This window comes from Halichoerus grypus, chromosome 8, assembly GCF_964656455.1.
Source record: "Halichoerus grypus chromosome 8, mHalGry1.hap1.1, whole genome shotgun sequence".
Lineage (NCBI taxonomy): Eukaryota > Metazoa > Chordata > Mammalia > Carnivora > Phocidae > Halichoerus > Halichoerus grypus.
Genome location: NC_135719.1, coordinates 127,315,754 through 127,331,454, shown reverse-complemented (window position 1 = coordinate 127,331,454; position 15,701 = coordinate 127,315,754). Strand labels below are relative to the sequence as shown.

The 15,701-nt window shown below is 57.3% G+C and overlaps 2 protein-coding genes across 5 annotated transcripts in view; both read left to right on the top strand.

Annotated features, from left to right (window-relative positions):
- The window catches only part of POMT2 (protein O-mannosyltransferase 2), a 43,833-nt gene extending 38,297 nt beyond the window's left edge, over positions 1-5,536 (top strand). The window contains exons 16-21 of one of the 4 annotated variants that reach the window (XM_036084352.2): positions 252-323; positions 619-678; positions 774-879; positions 1,758-1,898; positions 2,053-2,167; positions 2,971-5,536. In XM_036084352.2, coding sequence (XP_035940245.2) covers positions 252-323; positions 619-678; positions 774-879; positions 1,758-1,898; positions 2,053-2,167; positions 2,971-3,076 — 600 coding nt within the window. In that variant the 3' untranslated portion in view covers positions 3,077-5,536. Of the gene's footprint in view, positions 1-251; positions 324-486; positions 679-773; positions 880-1,757; positions 1,899-2,052; positions 2,168-2,970 lie in introns of those variants that run through there. The other 3 variants (XM_078054008.1, XM_036084349.2, XR_013440791.1) reach the window with 3 other exon arrangements.
- Positions 5,537-9,334: 3,798 nt separating this feature from the next.
- On the top strand, positions 9,335-14,686 carry NGB (neuroglobin). The gene is made up of 4 exons (XM_036084361.2): positions 9,335-9,542; positions 10,969-11,080; positions 11,812-11,931; positions 13,499-14,686. The coding sequence occupies exons 1-4, from the start codon at positions 9,454-9,456 to the stop codon at positions 13,631-13,633; spliced, it is 456 nt and encodes a 151-aa protein (XP_035940254.1). The 5' UTR covers positions 9,335-9,453; the 3' UTR covers positions 13,634-14,686.
- The last annotated feature ends 1,015 nt before the right edge of the window (positions 14,687-15,701 follow it).

Sequence of the window (15,701 nt, the reverse complement as noted above, 5' to 3'; positions counted from 1 at the left end):
TCTCTCAAGCATAGTGGGTCTGAATGGACTGTCCCTGGTGGCATTGGAAGCTTGTGTGTTGGTAGAAGTAAGGCAGTCATAAGCAGGTGGACAGTGACTGAGAACAAGCACCAGATTCTTCCCCACAACGGAGGGAGACGGGAGGTTTCTCTTGACAGTTGGCTATCTGTCGGAGATGCCCATTCCTCACATTTCTGTCAGCTCTCTAGATCTCTGCCTTGACTAGCTTCTTTTTTGCCATTTTCCTGCAGGGGAACAATGGCCTCAAACCCAAGGACAATGAGTTCACATCCAAACCCTGGCACTGGCCTATCAACTATCAGGTAGGGCTCAAGGCTAGAGCCGCTCCCAGGAAATGGAGCCAAAGAAGAGACCGTTGAGACTTGGTGAGGGTGGGGCGGGGCGACTGGGCAAGGCCTTACCTGGCATGAGGTGGCCAGAGACAGGGCTCTGTTTTCTGTCCTGATTCTGACCCGGCCTTCCCAGAGAGCTCACATAGAATCGGCCTCCTGCCCAGGCTCCCTGTCTGTGGAAGGTAACTGGTCTTCCTCCCCGCTGGAGCACGTGTGGCTGGGATGCACTGGGCCCTGGATCAGCAGGGTGTCCTCTGCCCCGCAGGGCCTGCGCTTCTCAGGGATCAATGACACAGACTTCCGCGTGTATCTGCTCGGCAACCCGGTGAGTGCCTAGCACATTCCCTGTGTGGGCCCTCAGCCTGGATCCTTGGGGGCCTGTGGCTCTCCTCTCACCCACCCATTCTCCTTCCCATGCAGGTGGTTTGGTGGCTGAATCTGTTGAGCATTGCCCTCTACCTCCTCTTGGGGAGCATCATGGCTGTAGCTGTGCAGAGAGGGGCACGCCTGCCTGCAGAGGTTGAAGGTCGGTCCCTTGGGCTCTCCCTCCCCTGACCTAGCAGCTGGCCGGAGCCTGCACTGCCGATGGGCCGTTCTGCCTTCACCCCCCTCTTTCCCTTCTCCTTTGCTTTTTAAAGCTCAGTCACCAAATGCCCAGTACTGTGTTAAACACTTCATGCTCCCAGCAGCCCTGTAGAGTAGAACATTCTTAGCCCCATTTTATGGCTTAGGAAGCAAAGGCACAAAGAGAAGAGACTTATCCAGGACATATACTAGTAAGTGTAGAGCTGAGGTTCAGACCCAAGTGGTCTGACTTTAGAGCCCTCACTTGAACCTCTATGCTCTGTATAGAACTGCCCACCTTTTCTCCTCTGTCGCTCTCTGTTCCATGGCCCTGTCCTCTAGCGGGGTAGGGACCACAGCCCCTGAGATGGTCTTGCAGGCTCTTTTTTCCCTGTGCAGCTCCCTTGTGAACAGCCATGGCCCTAGACCCCCTCTCTGCCCTCCATCCTCATCTCTGACTTCACCTCTGCCCTGTCTGCCACTGCAAAGATCTGGGCGGCAGCGAAGATCCGGGAGATGGCCGTGGGGTGGGGGCAGCTGTCTGGGGGCCGTGCTGCATCTTGGTTTCTTTAGAGGCTGGGCTGCCTCCTGCTGCGTGGGTGCTGAGGCCTCTCCAAGCAGGCGGTGAGCAAGGCTCTCGAGGGCCAGCTGCTCATCTCGTCCAGCTGCCGGAGGCTTGCTTAGCACCTTGCTTAGTGGCCTCCAGATTAGGGAGGCAGGCCCAGTAAGGGCACGTAGCTTAGTCTAGTCACCCAGCAAGGAAGGGGCAGAGCTGGACGAGAGCCAGGGGTCTCTGCCCCCTCCCTGGCTGCTGACCAAGCTGTGCTGCTTGGGGCCCAGGGCTGTCCCAGGTCCTGCTGCAAGGAGGCGGTCAGCTCCTGCTCGGCTGGATGCTCCATTACTTCCCATTCTTCCTGATGGGCCGGATCCTCTACTTCCACCACTACTTCCCAGCCATGCTCTTCTCCAGCATGTTGACAGGTCAGCACCGCCTACCTGGACTTGGGTGAAAAGGGCGCGGGGGATAAGCACCGAGGGGGAGTCTCGCTGCTTCCTGACCTGGGTAGCTCCTCTCTGCTGCATCCCGGGAAGTCATCCTCTGACAGACTAGGTCTGTCTTTCTTCTTTCTCCTAGGGATTCTGTGGGATACTCTCCTGCGGCTCTGTGCCTGGAGTCTGGCCTCCTCTTCCCTGGCCAGGGGCATATATGCGGTGGGACTCCTGAGCCTGCTCCTGGGAACTGCCTACAGGTGAGTAGCCCCTACCCCTTGCATTGCTGCTCCCTGCCTCTGCCTTTGATGCATCTTAGAATCCCCTGGGGTGCTTTTAAAGCACGCCCCAGGCCCCATCCCCGGAGGCTCCGATTCAATTGAGCCAGTTTTCTGAGCTCCCCAGGTGACCCCAGTGTGGAGCCAGATAGGAGAAACCTGGGGCTAACTGTGCATTCTTTTTTTTTTTGCCAGTAGGTCCCAGCTTTTGTATCACCCCAGCACACCGGCTGCCTCTCTTTAGTCACCTTGGCCCCCCCCACTGGACAGCCCTGGAGGGGTTGGGGTGAGGGAGAGGGTGGGGAGAGGGGTGTGGGGTATGGCTCAGAATAACTGGAAGGAGGGTGTTGTTTGGCAAGCCTCACCAACCCCCCTCCTTGCCAGTCTCACAGATCCCCTATTGAGAGTCACTGGCCTTTAGGGGCCAGGGAGGCAGCATTAAAGTGTGAACAGGAAATGGTGGGCCTGTGATCTCAGGGCACACGCACATTTTAACAAATACTCTGAGCCAAACAGCCACGGCCAGACCCCGGGACTGGTTTCTCTCCCGGGCCTCCTGGGAGGAGCCTTTTCCTTCTTTCTCATTAAGCCAGCATCTGCTAAGCTCTCGGACTACAGTGTGCCCACATGGTGAACACAGACATTGTGACGAGGGGTGGGTCTTATAGGTGGAGAAGAGCTGATAAGCTCCAGTAGGGGCTGCTAGATTTTCAAAGATCCATGGGGCTCCTTGCCCCTGCCGAGGCGCTGGGTGCGACCGCCTCCCTCTGGATTTTCTCTCACAGCTTCTACCTCTTCCACCCTCTGGCTTATGGGATGGTCGGTCCCCTAGCCCAGGACCCCCGAAGTCCCATGGCAGGACTAAGGTGGCTTGAATCATGGGACTTTTGAAGCTACTGCTACTCCAGCCTGAATCCAGGAACTTTCTGGGGACAGCCAGCCGTGCAGCCAGACCCTCCCAGCTGTGGGCAAAGCTGCCTGAGGAGCCCGAGGAATTCTGCTGCCTGCCAGGACCAAGCTCTGGGAGCATACCTGGAATTTAGCCCAGCACTAGGGAGAGCTGCAGCGCTGTCTGCAGAGATCCCACCGCTGGGAATGGCTCAGCAACAGCGGACATCTCTCAGGCCCATTTCCCCGAGTGTGCAACATAAGGATGAGTGTGTGAGAGAGTGGGCGTGAGTGTGTGGGAGTGGGAGGGTTCATTTGTCCATACACCTGTGGAATATAGACCATGACTGTGGACAGCTGAGTGTCATAAACTGTAAGAAATAGTCCAGGGCTATAGTAGTATTTTCTGGTATTTCTTTCACACTGGATTTGGCTTGAAAGCAAGAGCCATCAAAAATTCTCTGACCTCCAACAAGGCTGAGCTCACTGGCCCCACTTTGGGATATCACCAAGGGCGGAGCAGATGGGGCCATCAAAGCTGTGCCGGCCTTCTCCCCACAAACAAATAGAGCTGAGCGCCCCTGAGCTGGAGGGCCTCCCAGCTGCTTGCCGGTGTGGGGAGGGGGGCAGCTGCTGGGAGGTCTCTGGGGCAGCAGGTGGCTGCACTCCCTGCGGCGTGCACAGAGGACTGGGCTCTGGAGTGAGGCAGCCGAGCACTCACCAGCCCTTGGTTCCTTGCTCTCTGAAAACACCACATGATGACTGGTGGGAGGAATGGCGTCCTATCCCTGGCTGCTCTGTTCCCAAGGCCCTGCGTGCCAGAGGTGGTTTCTTGCTGTCTGTCCTTTTCCGTCTGCATCCATCCTGGCTACGAGGTGGGACAGATGCATTCTCCCCATGGTTGGGGGAACCTTTGGGGCCCCTTAGCAGCTGAGGCTGGTGGGCAGCAGGGCAGGGATCTGTGGTGCCGGGCTGGGGTCCCAGTGGGCTGCTCCAGCCTGTCTGGGTTGATGTTCCTGTCACTCATGAGGTGTTCCCCACTTTTACTTCTCTAGTCTTCCCTGCTGCCCTGGATGCATTTCATTTCCCTTTCTCTGTGTCACTGTTCCACTGATCTCTTTCTCCCAAAGACCTAGAGCACCGAGAAATGCAGCAAAGCTTCTACTCTCTACCACTTTAAAGCCCAAGCAAGAAGCTCAGAGCTGTTCCTTTCACTTCCTTCCCAAATGGAAGAGATTAAGAAAACCCTTGGGTCAGAACCAAACTAGCCCCGGGCCCGCTCTTCAGGCTGCCTCCCTCCTGCCGGTGCATGAGAGTATTTTGTCTCAGAGGACTGTGATGCTTCCAGGTTTAATGATGAGGCTCTGCCACACTTCATCTTCCCTCCTCTGTAGCCCCCACCACTTCTGACAGGGTCAGAGCTCTTTAGAGCATCTTCGGGAGGCGGTTGCCACGGAGACTGGAAATTGGGCCCAGGGACAGGCTGTGCTACCTACTGGGCAGTGGGGAGGGAAGCTTCTGGCCATCCTTAGCCATTCAGACCAGCCATCATTAATGTTAATAGAGGAAATGCAGCAATGTCAAAAGCAAGGCAGGTTTGTTAATTAGATCTGGGGTGTGATGACCTCCCTCTCCCAGGGCTGCAACCCTTTTTGACTTCCCCTGGCAGGAAATGCTGCCTGTGTGCTGAGTCTGGGCTGTGGGCTTAATTGTGTTTCTGGAAGGGAAGGAGAGCAGGGATGGAGAACTTCTGCTCACCCCTTCTACCGCACCACTGTCTGTCCTCCCCAAAGATGGAGTTGGTTTCTTCTAAGCTGGTTGGGGGTAGCCATCTGGGTGGGTTTTTCTGGAGGGAGAATGAAGAGTCTGTGCTTGCCCCTCAGCCAAGAACCATGACCCCGTGACAACTGGGAGGTGACTGATGTCCCCTTGCACCTTCTTATTTCCTACTAGGGACTTGTTGGAAGGGAGGAACTCCCAAGGAGCAGAGAGGCAGCCACTCTGAGTGAGCGTGAGGAAGGAGAAAGCCCAGCCAGCTTCCTGCCCATGGCTCCCTCCTAATTTGGCCACACTGGGGACAAAGGGTTCTTCTCTCTCTTAATACTGCGTTCCGAGGATGAGAGAAGAATTGTTGGCTCACTCCCTCCTCTTCCTCTTAGCCCAGACTAGCAGACACTTCTCTGAGGACAAGGCCATATGGGTTGATGCAGCTTCCAGTGCTCAGGTTTGGTCGGTGGAAGACACTGGGGAGAGGGGCGATCAAGGTGGGGCTCTGAATGTGGGCTCCAGTGCCCAGGAATTGGCGGAAATGTGACATGCCCCACAAACTTGCTGGTGGAGGAAGAAGATGTTTGTTAGCCCAACCTCCAGCCAGCTTTTTGGGCCACAATTTTATATATATAAAAAGTTTCCACAGATAATCAGAGGCCATTTACTTTTGTAATAAATAGCTCTTATTTTGAATGCCATGGTGTTCTTCTTGTCCTTAATTGAATCTGACTTTCCCTCGGGTTCCCAGAAAGAAGACAGGGATGTTTTGAGTGCAAGAACCATTCCACTGTGTCTCAGTGTCTGAGGCCGTTCTAATTCGAGGAGAGGCCCTGGCTGGGCAGGTGAGCCTCGTTACCCCAGGGGGCATTTGGGCCTCCCACTTACAAGCTTACTTGAGTAATGTTGGTTGTTCTTTTAATTTATTTTAACTTATTCCAAAATAAGTAGGAAGCTGGACCTTTTTTCTCTTGTAACCCGCCACACAGCAGGGCGAGGAGCGTGAGGGAGTAGCAGTTGTCCGCCCCTGAGGCAGCTGCGTGGCCGAGCCTGCAGCAGCTTCCACTGCGCTCACCAGAGGCCCCATCCTGGCAGGGGTCTTCCGTCATCAGCAGTGATGTTAAGGGTCCAAAGGACGCGAGAGCTGATGTGTGTTGGCGGTAAGCAGGGGAGGAGAGGAGTAGCACTGCTCTGTGAAGTGGGGGCGGCCTGCCCCCCCAAACCCCCCCCCCCCCCCGCCTTGGGACCAGAGTGGCTGGAGGGGGTGGGGAGGGGCTTATGCAGATCTGCAGGGATGGAAAATGCCGTGTCTAGGCAAGTTAGAAAAGGACCAAACACTTCTTCTTGACTGACACAGCTTACCAAGCGCCCACACCTCTGTAACACCTAATCCTCATGAAGGCACAGTGAAGTCAGTGCTGGTTTGTCTCCATTCTACCCATGAGAGATGACGTTATTTGCCTAAACTCCTGGGATTAGTCCACAGCAGGGCCAGGCCTGGGCACCAAGTTGGGCTTTTCTGCTGCTCCAGCTTGGTCCTGGGGCTAGAAGCACCTTCCCAGGACAACCTGGCAACCCTGGATCCCTTGGGAGAAGGCCTGGACGTAGCTCAGAGGTGTCCAGATTTAGCATGTTCCTTTGTACATGCTGCTTAATGCATCCACAGCTCATCCAGCTGCACCCAGCCCAGTGGTCTTCGGGGAGGAAAACAAGCCCTGATAGCACTTGCCAATTTCCGCGGTGTAAATACTCCCACTATGGCCCATTTCGGGCTACCGTCCTGATGTCACTACACGAGAATTAGGAAAGATAGATGTGTCCAGCTGGCTCTCTGGAGCCATCGAAGAGCCAGCTCCAGGACACCACTGACCTAGACCCAGTGACCTTGGCTTGGTCTCAACTATGGACATAGCTCTTGGTCACAGTCCATCAAAGTGAAGGAGGCCATGGAGCACAAAGGCCTAGAGAATGGGCTGGAGTCAGACTTGAGGGCAAATCCTGGCCCCACTGCTTACAATTATGTGATCTGGGGCACGTGACCAAACCCCTGGGCTTCTGTTTCCTCAACAGTGTAACCAGATTATAACAAATGGTACCTACTTGATAGAGGTCTTGTGAGGATGAAGAGTGAATGATGTAAAGATCCTTGTAAAGAGTCGGGACAGGAGTGCTCAGTGGATGCTGGCTCCGTTATTGTCGACAGCCCCACCTCAGTGACAGCACGGGCTCTAGAACAGCACTCAACTCTCCTCCTCTAGAACCTGCTGCCCAAGTCCTGGGCAGATGCCAGGCAACGAGGGGAGATCCTGTGACTTCTTCAGCCCTCAAATATGGACTCAGACCCTCCGTCTCCTGGTTGGAACACCCTCCCTCCCCGCTGGCCCTGCATAGGCCCAGCCAGGTTCTCAGGCCTTTTTTTCCAGGGAAGTAGAGATTACAGCACACTCAGCCCCCTCCTCCTGGCTTGAGACCAAGTGAGTGCTGACTCCACCACTCACCAGCTAAAGCCATTAACTGCCATTAACTTATCAGACCCAGACCCTGTCCAAAGGAGAAAGGAAGCAAGAAGGTCCCCAGTGTAGACTCTTTTTTTTTTTTTTAAGATTTTATTTATTTGACAGAGAGAGACAGCGAGAGAGGGAACACAAGCAGGGGGAGTGGGAGAGGGAGAAGCAGGCATCCCGCCGAGCAGGGAGCCCGATGCGGGGCTCGATCCCAGGAATCTGGGATCATGACCCGAGCCGAAGGCAGACACTCAACGACTGAGCCACCCAGGCGCCCCCTCAGTGTAGACTCTTGCCAGGAAGTGCACACTGGGTGGGGTGGGAAGCCTTAGATAAGCCAGGTGGCCTACACAGGGCCCCTGGGCATTGAAAGGTGAAAGTCACCAGAGACCCATGTGGCCTTTGCCCTGTGACCTGCTGACCTGGCTGCAGGGCCATGGATACCGAATGAGAAATCTAGTCCCCGAGTAACCTAGCTTTCCTCTCCCTTTTGCCCCCAGTCCCTTTGTGCTCTTACTTGGGGATCTTGGACTCTTTTGGACACAAGGCAGTCTGCCTTACCCTTACTCTCCTGCTCAGCCCAGAGACCCCAGAGATGTGTGGGGAGATGGGGAAGAAAGGAATAAGGTGTACTCCAAACTCCTGGGCATGGAACCTCAGCCTGTTCATGACCACTGGCCCGAATACCGTCTTGTATCCATGGAACCAAAGGAGGTGGGCTGAAAGGCCCCTAAAGACCCCACTACCCGACCCCTTTACTGAGGACACTGAAAGAGAGAAGGAGGGAGGCTGAGAGGAGCTAGGCTCAGAGACTGGAAATAATGAAGGTTAAATGAAGGTTTGGCTCTGCAAAGCCTGGGGCACTAGCACTGGGCTGGGGCCGGAGGAACTTTCATGCTTGAAAGAGAAAGGCTTTGGGGCACCCGGGTGGCTCAGTAGGTTAAGCCTCCAACTTGATTTTTGGCTCAGGTCATGATCTCAGGGTTCTGGGCTCTAGCCGGGTGTGGGGCTCCTTGCTCAGCGGGGAGTCGGCTTCTCTCCCTCTGCCCCTCCTCCACCCCCTTAAAAAAAGTGAGAGAGAGAAATAGGCTTAGGCCTGACAGGTGGTCAACTTCATACCCTGAATGAGACTCTACTACCTGAACTTCAATTTAAAGAACAAAATAGTACTTCCATTTAAAAATTTTAGAAGTCTATTGAAAACCGTGGAATAGAATGCTGCAACTGAACTCCCTCGATGGCCAGGCACTGCAGTGGTCACAGCTGCTGCACCCTAGACCTGCCCCGGCCAAGCAGAGCTGGGGCCAGAACTGGAGCTCACAGATTGTTAGGATGCTGTCTCAAGAACCCCCAGGCCCGGCTGGAAATGGCCGCGGTCCTGGCCCTGTCCCTAAGGTTGAGACCTCTGGTGGCCCCCAATGTGCAGGGACAGGAGTGGGGGATGCTTCAGTCAGACCCAGAGTAGGGCAGAGGGCCTCTCCAGCCCAGCCTGGTCCCACAGGCAGGTGCTCGCATCCCCTGGTCCCACGTCGGGGCGGGAGGAAGGAGAACCTGTGCCAAGGGGGTGGCAAACTCTAATGCCTCCAGGTAGCGGGTGAGGGAAGCTTGCCGAGAGGTGGCACATGCAGAGCCTACCTAAGGCGATCAAGTTCGGTTGGTGCCCTAACCAGCAAGTGGCGAAATCCTCCCCAGTTTCGGGATGAAAAACCTGAGGCCCAGAGAGGCCCGACGATTTCTGTGAGGCTCTGAAGCCCAGCCGTTTCCCGGCCACCAGGTCGTCCCTGGCACAGCCGGTTGCCCAGAGATGAGCGCCTTGACGGGCGGAGGGGGGCGGGGGCCGCGGTTGCTTTAAAGCGCCCGGGGCCGGGCGGCGCGGGGCGGGGCGCTGTCGGAGCGGCGGGGCGCAGGGCGCAGCGGCCGGAGCGGGGTCCCCGGAAGCGCCAGCCGGGCGGGCACGGCGGGGCGCCTCCACCTGGGGCGGGGAGGGGGCAGGGGGCCGTAGGGGGTGCAGAGTGGCCCGCGTCGCCGCGGAGATGGCGCGGCACGTGCGGTGACGGTGCCCGCGCCCCGAGGGTCCCAGCCTCGCGCCCCGCGCGTCCCCGGGCCAGCATGGAGCGCCCGGAGCCCGAGCTGATCCGGCAGAGCTGGCGGGCGGTGAGCCGCAGCCCGCTGGAGCACGGCACCGTGCTGTTCGCCAGGTGAGGGCTCCCCGAGCGCCCCGGGGGTGCGGGTGGCGGGGTGCCTCGCCCGGAATGGGTTCCCGGCGGCTGGGCCGGCGCCAGGAGAGGGAAGGTTGGCCCGCTGCCCAGGCGCCGGGGCGCCTCCAGATGTGCGCCAGAGGAGCGGGCGCGGCGACGGGTGGCGCAGCCCCTTCTGCACTTCCCCCCCTCTTCCACCGGCGGTGGGCGCGTCTTGCGGCGACTCCCCGGGGGCGGGCGGGGGTCCTCCCCGGCGGATCTCCTTACACTCCGGCCAGCAGGCGCTGGTCCCCGCGCTGCGCCCCCTCCCTGGCTCTGCTCCTGAGTGTTCAGTCCTTGGGTGGTGCCTGAAGGGGATGCCCCGAGGGCTCGTGCGGGGAGGCTGTGCCAGGGCTCCGGGGCTCGGGGAGGGAGGGCACGGTCCAGGCCCTGGGGGTGCACACTGCCAGCAAGCCAACAGAAGGATAAACCTTTCCAAGGAAAGGACCCGGCTAGGACCAGACAACCACCAGCGAAGGGATGACAGACCCCCATGTCTCACCGCTGGGGAGAGGTGTGAGGCAGTGCGCAGACCCCAAGGGGAAGAGAGGCCAGTCTCCAAGCTTACCTTGAGGGTCTCTAGGTAACCTCTCTGCCATCCCCAGAGGCAGTGCTCTGTCACCATGGTTTCTCAGGAGCTTCAGCTCCCAAAGCCAGCCCAGAACTTCTGAGGAGGATTTTGCAAAACCTCCTCCCCAGACAAAGGGGGAATACATTTGTAGGGCTACACAAAAGCCCAACGAGCCCTCTCAGGAGGGACTGAGAGCTTCTGCTTGTGCCACTGTTTTCTCTGTGGGCTTAGTGACCCTCTGTGGTTCTGCTACTTCCAAGCTGTGTGACCGTAGGTAGGTTACTTAAACTCTCTGGGCTTGTGTTTCCTCCTCAATAATACTGGGATAACAGTTATATCTACTGCTTAGGATTGTGAGGGATACATAAGTGAACCACATGTAAAGTACTCAATGTCCAGTAAGTGTAAGGAGTTCTTAATAGTACCGTTATCATCACTGGCCCAAGTCCCTACAGACATGATGAGACTAGGAGGTTCTGACCCAAGAGTGGAAGGGAGAGAGAGAGACAGAGACAGAGACAGGGAAGAGAAAAGAGAGAGAAGGGCTTTCCTATTTGAGGACCCCTCCCTGTCGCAGCCCTCTGAACTGTTTATGGAGGGTCTGCTCTATGCCGGGCCCTATGAGAGGCCTCGGGACTCATTGCTCTTTTCAGGGTGCCCCTTGAAGCCGGCGGGAGAGTGTGTCCTGGCTTCCAGCTGCCTCCCTGCCTCCCCACCCCCGCCCCCACTGCACGGCCGCTGGGCCAACCGGGGCTCATGGGGCCGGCTGGGGCGTGCAGGGACCGCAGGGCTGACGCCTGGGCCTCCCCGCCGCAGGCTGTTTGACCTGGAGCCCGACCTGCTGCCGCTCTTCCAGTACAACTGTCGCCAGTTCTCCAGCCCCAAGGACTGCCTGTCGTCCCCCGAGTTCCTGGACCACATCAGGAAGGTGAGGCGGAGGTGAAGCGGCCTGGAGATCCAGCAGGACACCCTCCTGGCAGAGAACGGGAGGCTCGGGCTAGGGGAAGTTACTTCCGCCCTGGCCTGCCCTCATTCCCCTTCTGCTGCCCCCCACGCCAGAGGTGTCTGCTCCTTGCCCGCTGTGCTGAGCTGCCCTCAGCCAGCTGGTCCCTGCTCCCCCCTTGCCCTCAGCGCTGTCCCCAGCTCCTGAGGGTGGTGTTGGCCCTGACCCACCGGGCGCCATCTGCCTACGACAACCAAGCTGGGGTTCCCTTAGAGGCTAGTGACTCTCACAGTGCCTCAGTTTCTCCTTGTCCGGGGCAGACAGCACCGTCCCGCTGCCATGTTTAGGGCTTTGGGACCCTCAGAGGAGAGGAGCTGCCTTCACAGTATAACATTAGCAGTTTGGCCACATGTTGAGTGCCTACTGTATGTAGACACGGATTGCCTTGCATTTCTTTTTTTTTTTTTTCAGATTTTATTTTATTTTTTAAAGTAATCTCTGCGCCCAGCGTGGGGCTCGAACTTACAACCCTGAGAACAAGAGTCGCACACTCCACCAGCTGAGCCCCGTGGCCTTGCATTTCTGATCCTGGAGAACTGAGGGTCCTGCTTGACCTCTCTTACTCCTGGCTGGGACCCCCCCGGTTCTGGACTGTGGTTGTGAGTAGGTGGGATTGCTCTGGCCTCTCGGGTTCACTGCTACCTTGGCCTTGGCAGGTGATGCTCGTGATTGACACTGCAGTGACCAATGTAGAGGACCTGTCCTCGCTGGAGGAGTACCTCGCTGGCCTGGGCAAGAAGCACCGTGCAGTGGGTGTGAGGCTCAGCTCCTTCTCGGTGGGTAAAGGGGCGCTTCCTGACCCCAGGCCACCACTCTCCCGGTCCTCCCTGTCCATCTGTTCTTTCTCCCCATTCCCATACCCTCACATGACTGGGGCTGGGGGTCTGCAGCCTTTACCGCCGTGTGTGTGAGCCCCGGCACTGCCTTGACCTCTCTGAGCCTCCAATTTTTCTTCCCTGGTGTGGCTTCTCTTAGAACCATGGAAAGTTAAAGAGCCTCTGGGATTAGCCAGTCTGCTCAGTTTCCTATCGCTGTGTGTAAAACCATCCCAAGCAAACGGTTTCTCATTTCTCTGGGTTCAGTGTGGGCAGTGGTTTCGTTGCCCGTGGTGGGGCGGGAGGCACTCAGCCGGGAGCTCACCTGGGGCTGCTGCATCCAAGGCGGCCCGTCATCCTTCAGGGTCTCTTTCCCTGTGGTGTCTCATTATGCGGGGGCCTCGCTGAGCTCCTCTGCAGAGTGGCAGCTGAGTCCCCAGAGGGCAGAGCCCCGGCCCCTGCTTGCATCCCTCCTGGTGACGGCTCAGGGAGGAGGGACCCCACTCAGGGGGCGTGAATCCTCGAGGTGTGGCTCACTGGGGGCCGCTGACGTAACAAGTCTACCTGAGTCCGCTCACCTTGCCAGATGGTAAGCGCCCCGAGGAAGGGACCGAGATAGCCTTGTCCTCTCTATCTCAAGCACCCGTGCGGTGCCTGGTCTTTAGTGGATGTCCGGTAATTATTTGTGGAATAAGTAAACCATATTTTGTTCTGACAATAACAAATGAGAGCCATTATTATTCTTTTTTTTTTTTTTTTTTTAAAGATTTTATTTATTTATTTGACAGAGAGAGACACAGCGAGAGAGGGAACACAAGCAGGGGGAGTGGGAGAGGGAGAGGCAGGCTTCCCGCCGAGCAGGGAGCCCGATGCGGGGCTCGATCCCAGGACCCTGGGATCGTGCCCTGAGCCGAAGGCAGACGCCTAACGACTGAGCCGCCCAGGCGCCCCGAGAGCCATTATTATTCTTGAAGGCTTACTGTGTACAGATGCTGTGCTAAGAGCTTTCTGGGTTGATCGCATTTGCTTGTCCCAGCAATCTGACGAGTTGGAACTCTTACCTTCCCCGTTTTACTGATGAAGCCACTGAGGCTCAGAGAGGTCACAAAACTTGCTCAAGGCCACACAGCTCATAAATGGCGGAATCAGCAAGTGAACTCAGGTGTGTCTAGTTGCAGAGTCTGGGCTCTTAACACCGTGAGTGTTGCCTTGGAGAGGAGGAAACGGAGGCCTGGGGGCAATGACTTTTCTTGCTCTGAGCTGGGGTTCCCAGGCAAGGCCTTGGCCCCAGTCATGGGGTGACTGCAAGGCTGGGAGTAGAGTGAAATGCTTCGTTCACTATGAAGCCTCACATTGAAGGGGAAAGTTGGGTCCCATGTGGTACCCAAGGATTGGGGCAGAATCCTGCTCGGGAAGCATGGACCCTGTGCAGGAGAGAAGAAAGGTCCAGGCCTCAGTTTCCTCACCTGTGGAATGGAGCGATGCCTTCCCTCCTTCGGGAATGACAAGGTGCCACTTGCCTCTACAGACGGTGGGTGAGTCCCTGCTCTACATGCTGGAGAAGTGCCTGGGCCCCGCGTTCACACCAGCCGTGCGGGCCGCCTGGAGCCAGCTCTACGCGGCCGTGGTACAGGCCATGAGTCGAGGCTGGGATGGCGAGTAAGAGGCGGCCCCTGCCCGGCAGCCTCCAGCTGGCGGCCCCCATCGGTCTGTCTGTCTGTTGCTCTGTGTCTGTGGTAGCCCAGGCTCCCTTAGGCCTCCCTGCATCTTGGGCCTTGTCCCCTTGGCCGTCTGGGAGAGGTGATAGAGCAGGACTGGGTCTCCGTCCCCCTCACCTCCAAGTGAGACGGGGGTGGCTTTTCCTTCAGGAAGGGGCTTCTGGATTTCCCCGACCCCTAGTAGCCTCTTCCCTGCCTGCCTTCTTTTCCCTCTGGCATCCCGCCTCTGCTAGGAGAGGGGCAGTGTTTGGCCACAGAGGTGGCATGGCGCTGGGAAGGTGGAGAGCTCGGAGAGCATGGGTGCTTGTCACCCACCCTCGTCAGGTGGGCCCGGGCCAAGCAGGGGAGTGGGAGGCAGAGCTTCGGGCACCTTCCCATTTCGCCTGCCTTCCATGCTTTTCTCTCCCAGGGGCATCTGCCTTTCACAAGTAAAGAGGAGGGACTTTGTTAGCCTTCAGGGTGGAATCCCAGGTAGTGGGAGCAGGTAATCAAGGGAGCCGCTGAGGACGGGAGAGCTGACCTCATCTGGGTCTCAGATGCCCCTGCCAGTGTAGTTTTTCTTTTGCTGTGTCCTGTTCCTGTTCCCCCATTCAGGCTGCCGCTGGGAGCTCCTTTAGTACCACTAGTACCACTCTCTGTGGGAACCGGCTAGCCAGCCGCGGGCGGGGGGCGCGGCGGGGGGGAGCGCAAGGAAGGAGGGGTGATTTCATTCCAGAGAGGCCTGAGTTCTGGTGGCTGTTCCTCACCACCCCCTCCAGCAGGGCTGGGGCTTATCTCCCCCCAGCCTCCTTTCTGCCGCTGCTCATGTGGACTGTGGGGCCCACAGCTCCCCACGTTCAATACCTGGTGTGAGCCTGGATGTAGGCTGCTGGATAGAAGAGAGTGTGACAGGGGAGGCCCTCTGCCCTCGCCCCGAGCTGTCTGCACTTTTACCTTCTGCTCCGTGCCGTGGTTGTATAAACTCATGAGGAATAAACCTGTTCTGTGTGCCTCTCTGACCTGCCGGGACTGGTCCTTTCTTGGGTGTTGGCTTGTGGCCAGATGAAGCTGCAGGGCAGGGGACTTAGGGCAGGGTGGGAGGATGGGGTCAGGAGGGCCAAGGCCAGGGTGGGTATAAAAGAAAGGAGAGGCTCGGGGAAGGCCAGAAGCTGGTGGCGGAGATGGAGCTAGGGGTCTGTGATGGAAACTGGCTGGCAGGGCACCAAACTCAGTTCGTCGTCTTGGGCACACAGCCAGACTACATTTCCCAGCCTCCTTTGCAATTAGTAGGGCATGTGACCGAGTTCTGGCCAGTGGAATGTGTGGACATGTGCACCACTTCTAGACCTGACCCCTTAAAACTGCATGCTCCTCTGTGCTCTGTCATCCCTCCACCAGCCTGATGCAGATCTTACAGTGACCTTGAGGGCCGTGTGTTGAAGGTGGCAGAGCCACAAGGTAGAAGGAGCCTGGGTCCACAAATTGCTGCTTGGAGGAGAGCACCCACTAATCAGAAGTGCCTGGTAGGACCCAGGAACTTCTCCATCCTGTGGAACGAGGACTCACCCATTTTGAATTTTATAGGAAAGAGATACAAACATCTGTTGTGTTTGTGTCATTATACATTTGGGGTTGTTTTGTTACAACACACACCCACACTAATCCACGGGCTGAAGCAGTTCACTGGTCAGGAGTCTGGGAGCCCACCTCCTGGGGGACAAGGTGAGGCCAGGGAGAGGAGTGGGCCAGGTGCCAGGACAGCAGGAAAAGGCACCAAAGAGTCATAGGTCTCTGAGGAAAGCTTCTAGAACCTCCCTGGATGGGCAGGTGCCAATCCCAGAGTGGGCTTTTTAAAGGAGATTAAATGGGTTTACCTGGGGTGTACACTGGAGTTGAAGAGCAAGTATGAGCATGTGTGAGTGTGTGTGAGTGTGTGTGTGGTCAGGAGGATGGGGCAGATGAGGGTAGAGACCCAGCCAGGGACATGGGGATGGGCAGCAGCATCAGGAGTGGGCCTTGCGTGAACAGGCTTGT

What these genes read in the sequence shown, in the direction of transcription:
- NGB (XM_036084361.2), top strand. Translation starts at nt 9,454, where the DNA reads ATGGAGCGCCCGGAGCCCGAGCTGATCCGGCAGAGCTGGCGGGCGGTG. An exon ending in GGCACCGTGCTGTTCGCCAG is followed by an intron (nt 9,543 to 10,968) that starts GTGAGGGCTCCC and finishes TCCCCGCCGCAG; the next exon opens with GCTGTTTGACCTGGAGCCCG. An exon ending in TGAGGCTCAGCTCCTTCTCG is followed by an intron (nt 11,932 to 13,498) that starts GTGGGTAAAGGG and finishes TTGCCTCTACAG; the next exon opens with ACGGTGGGTGAGTCCCTGCT.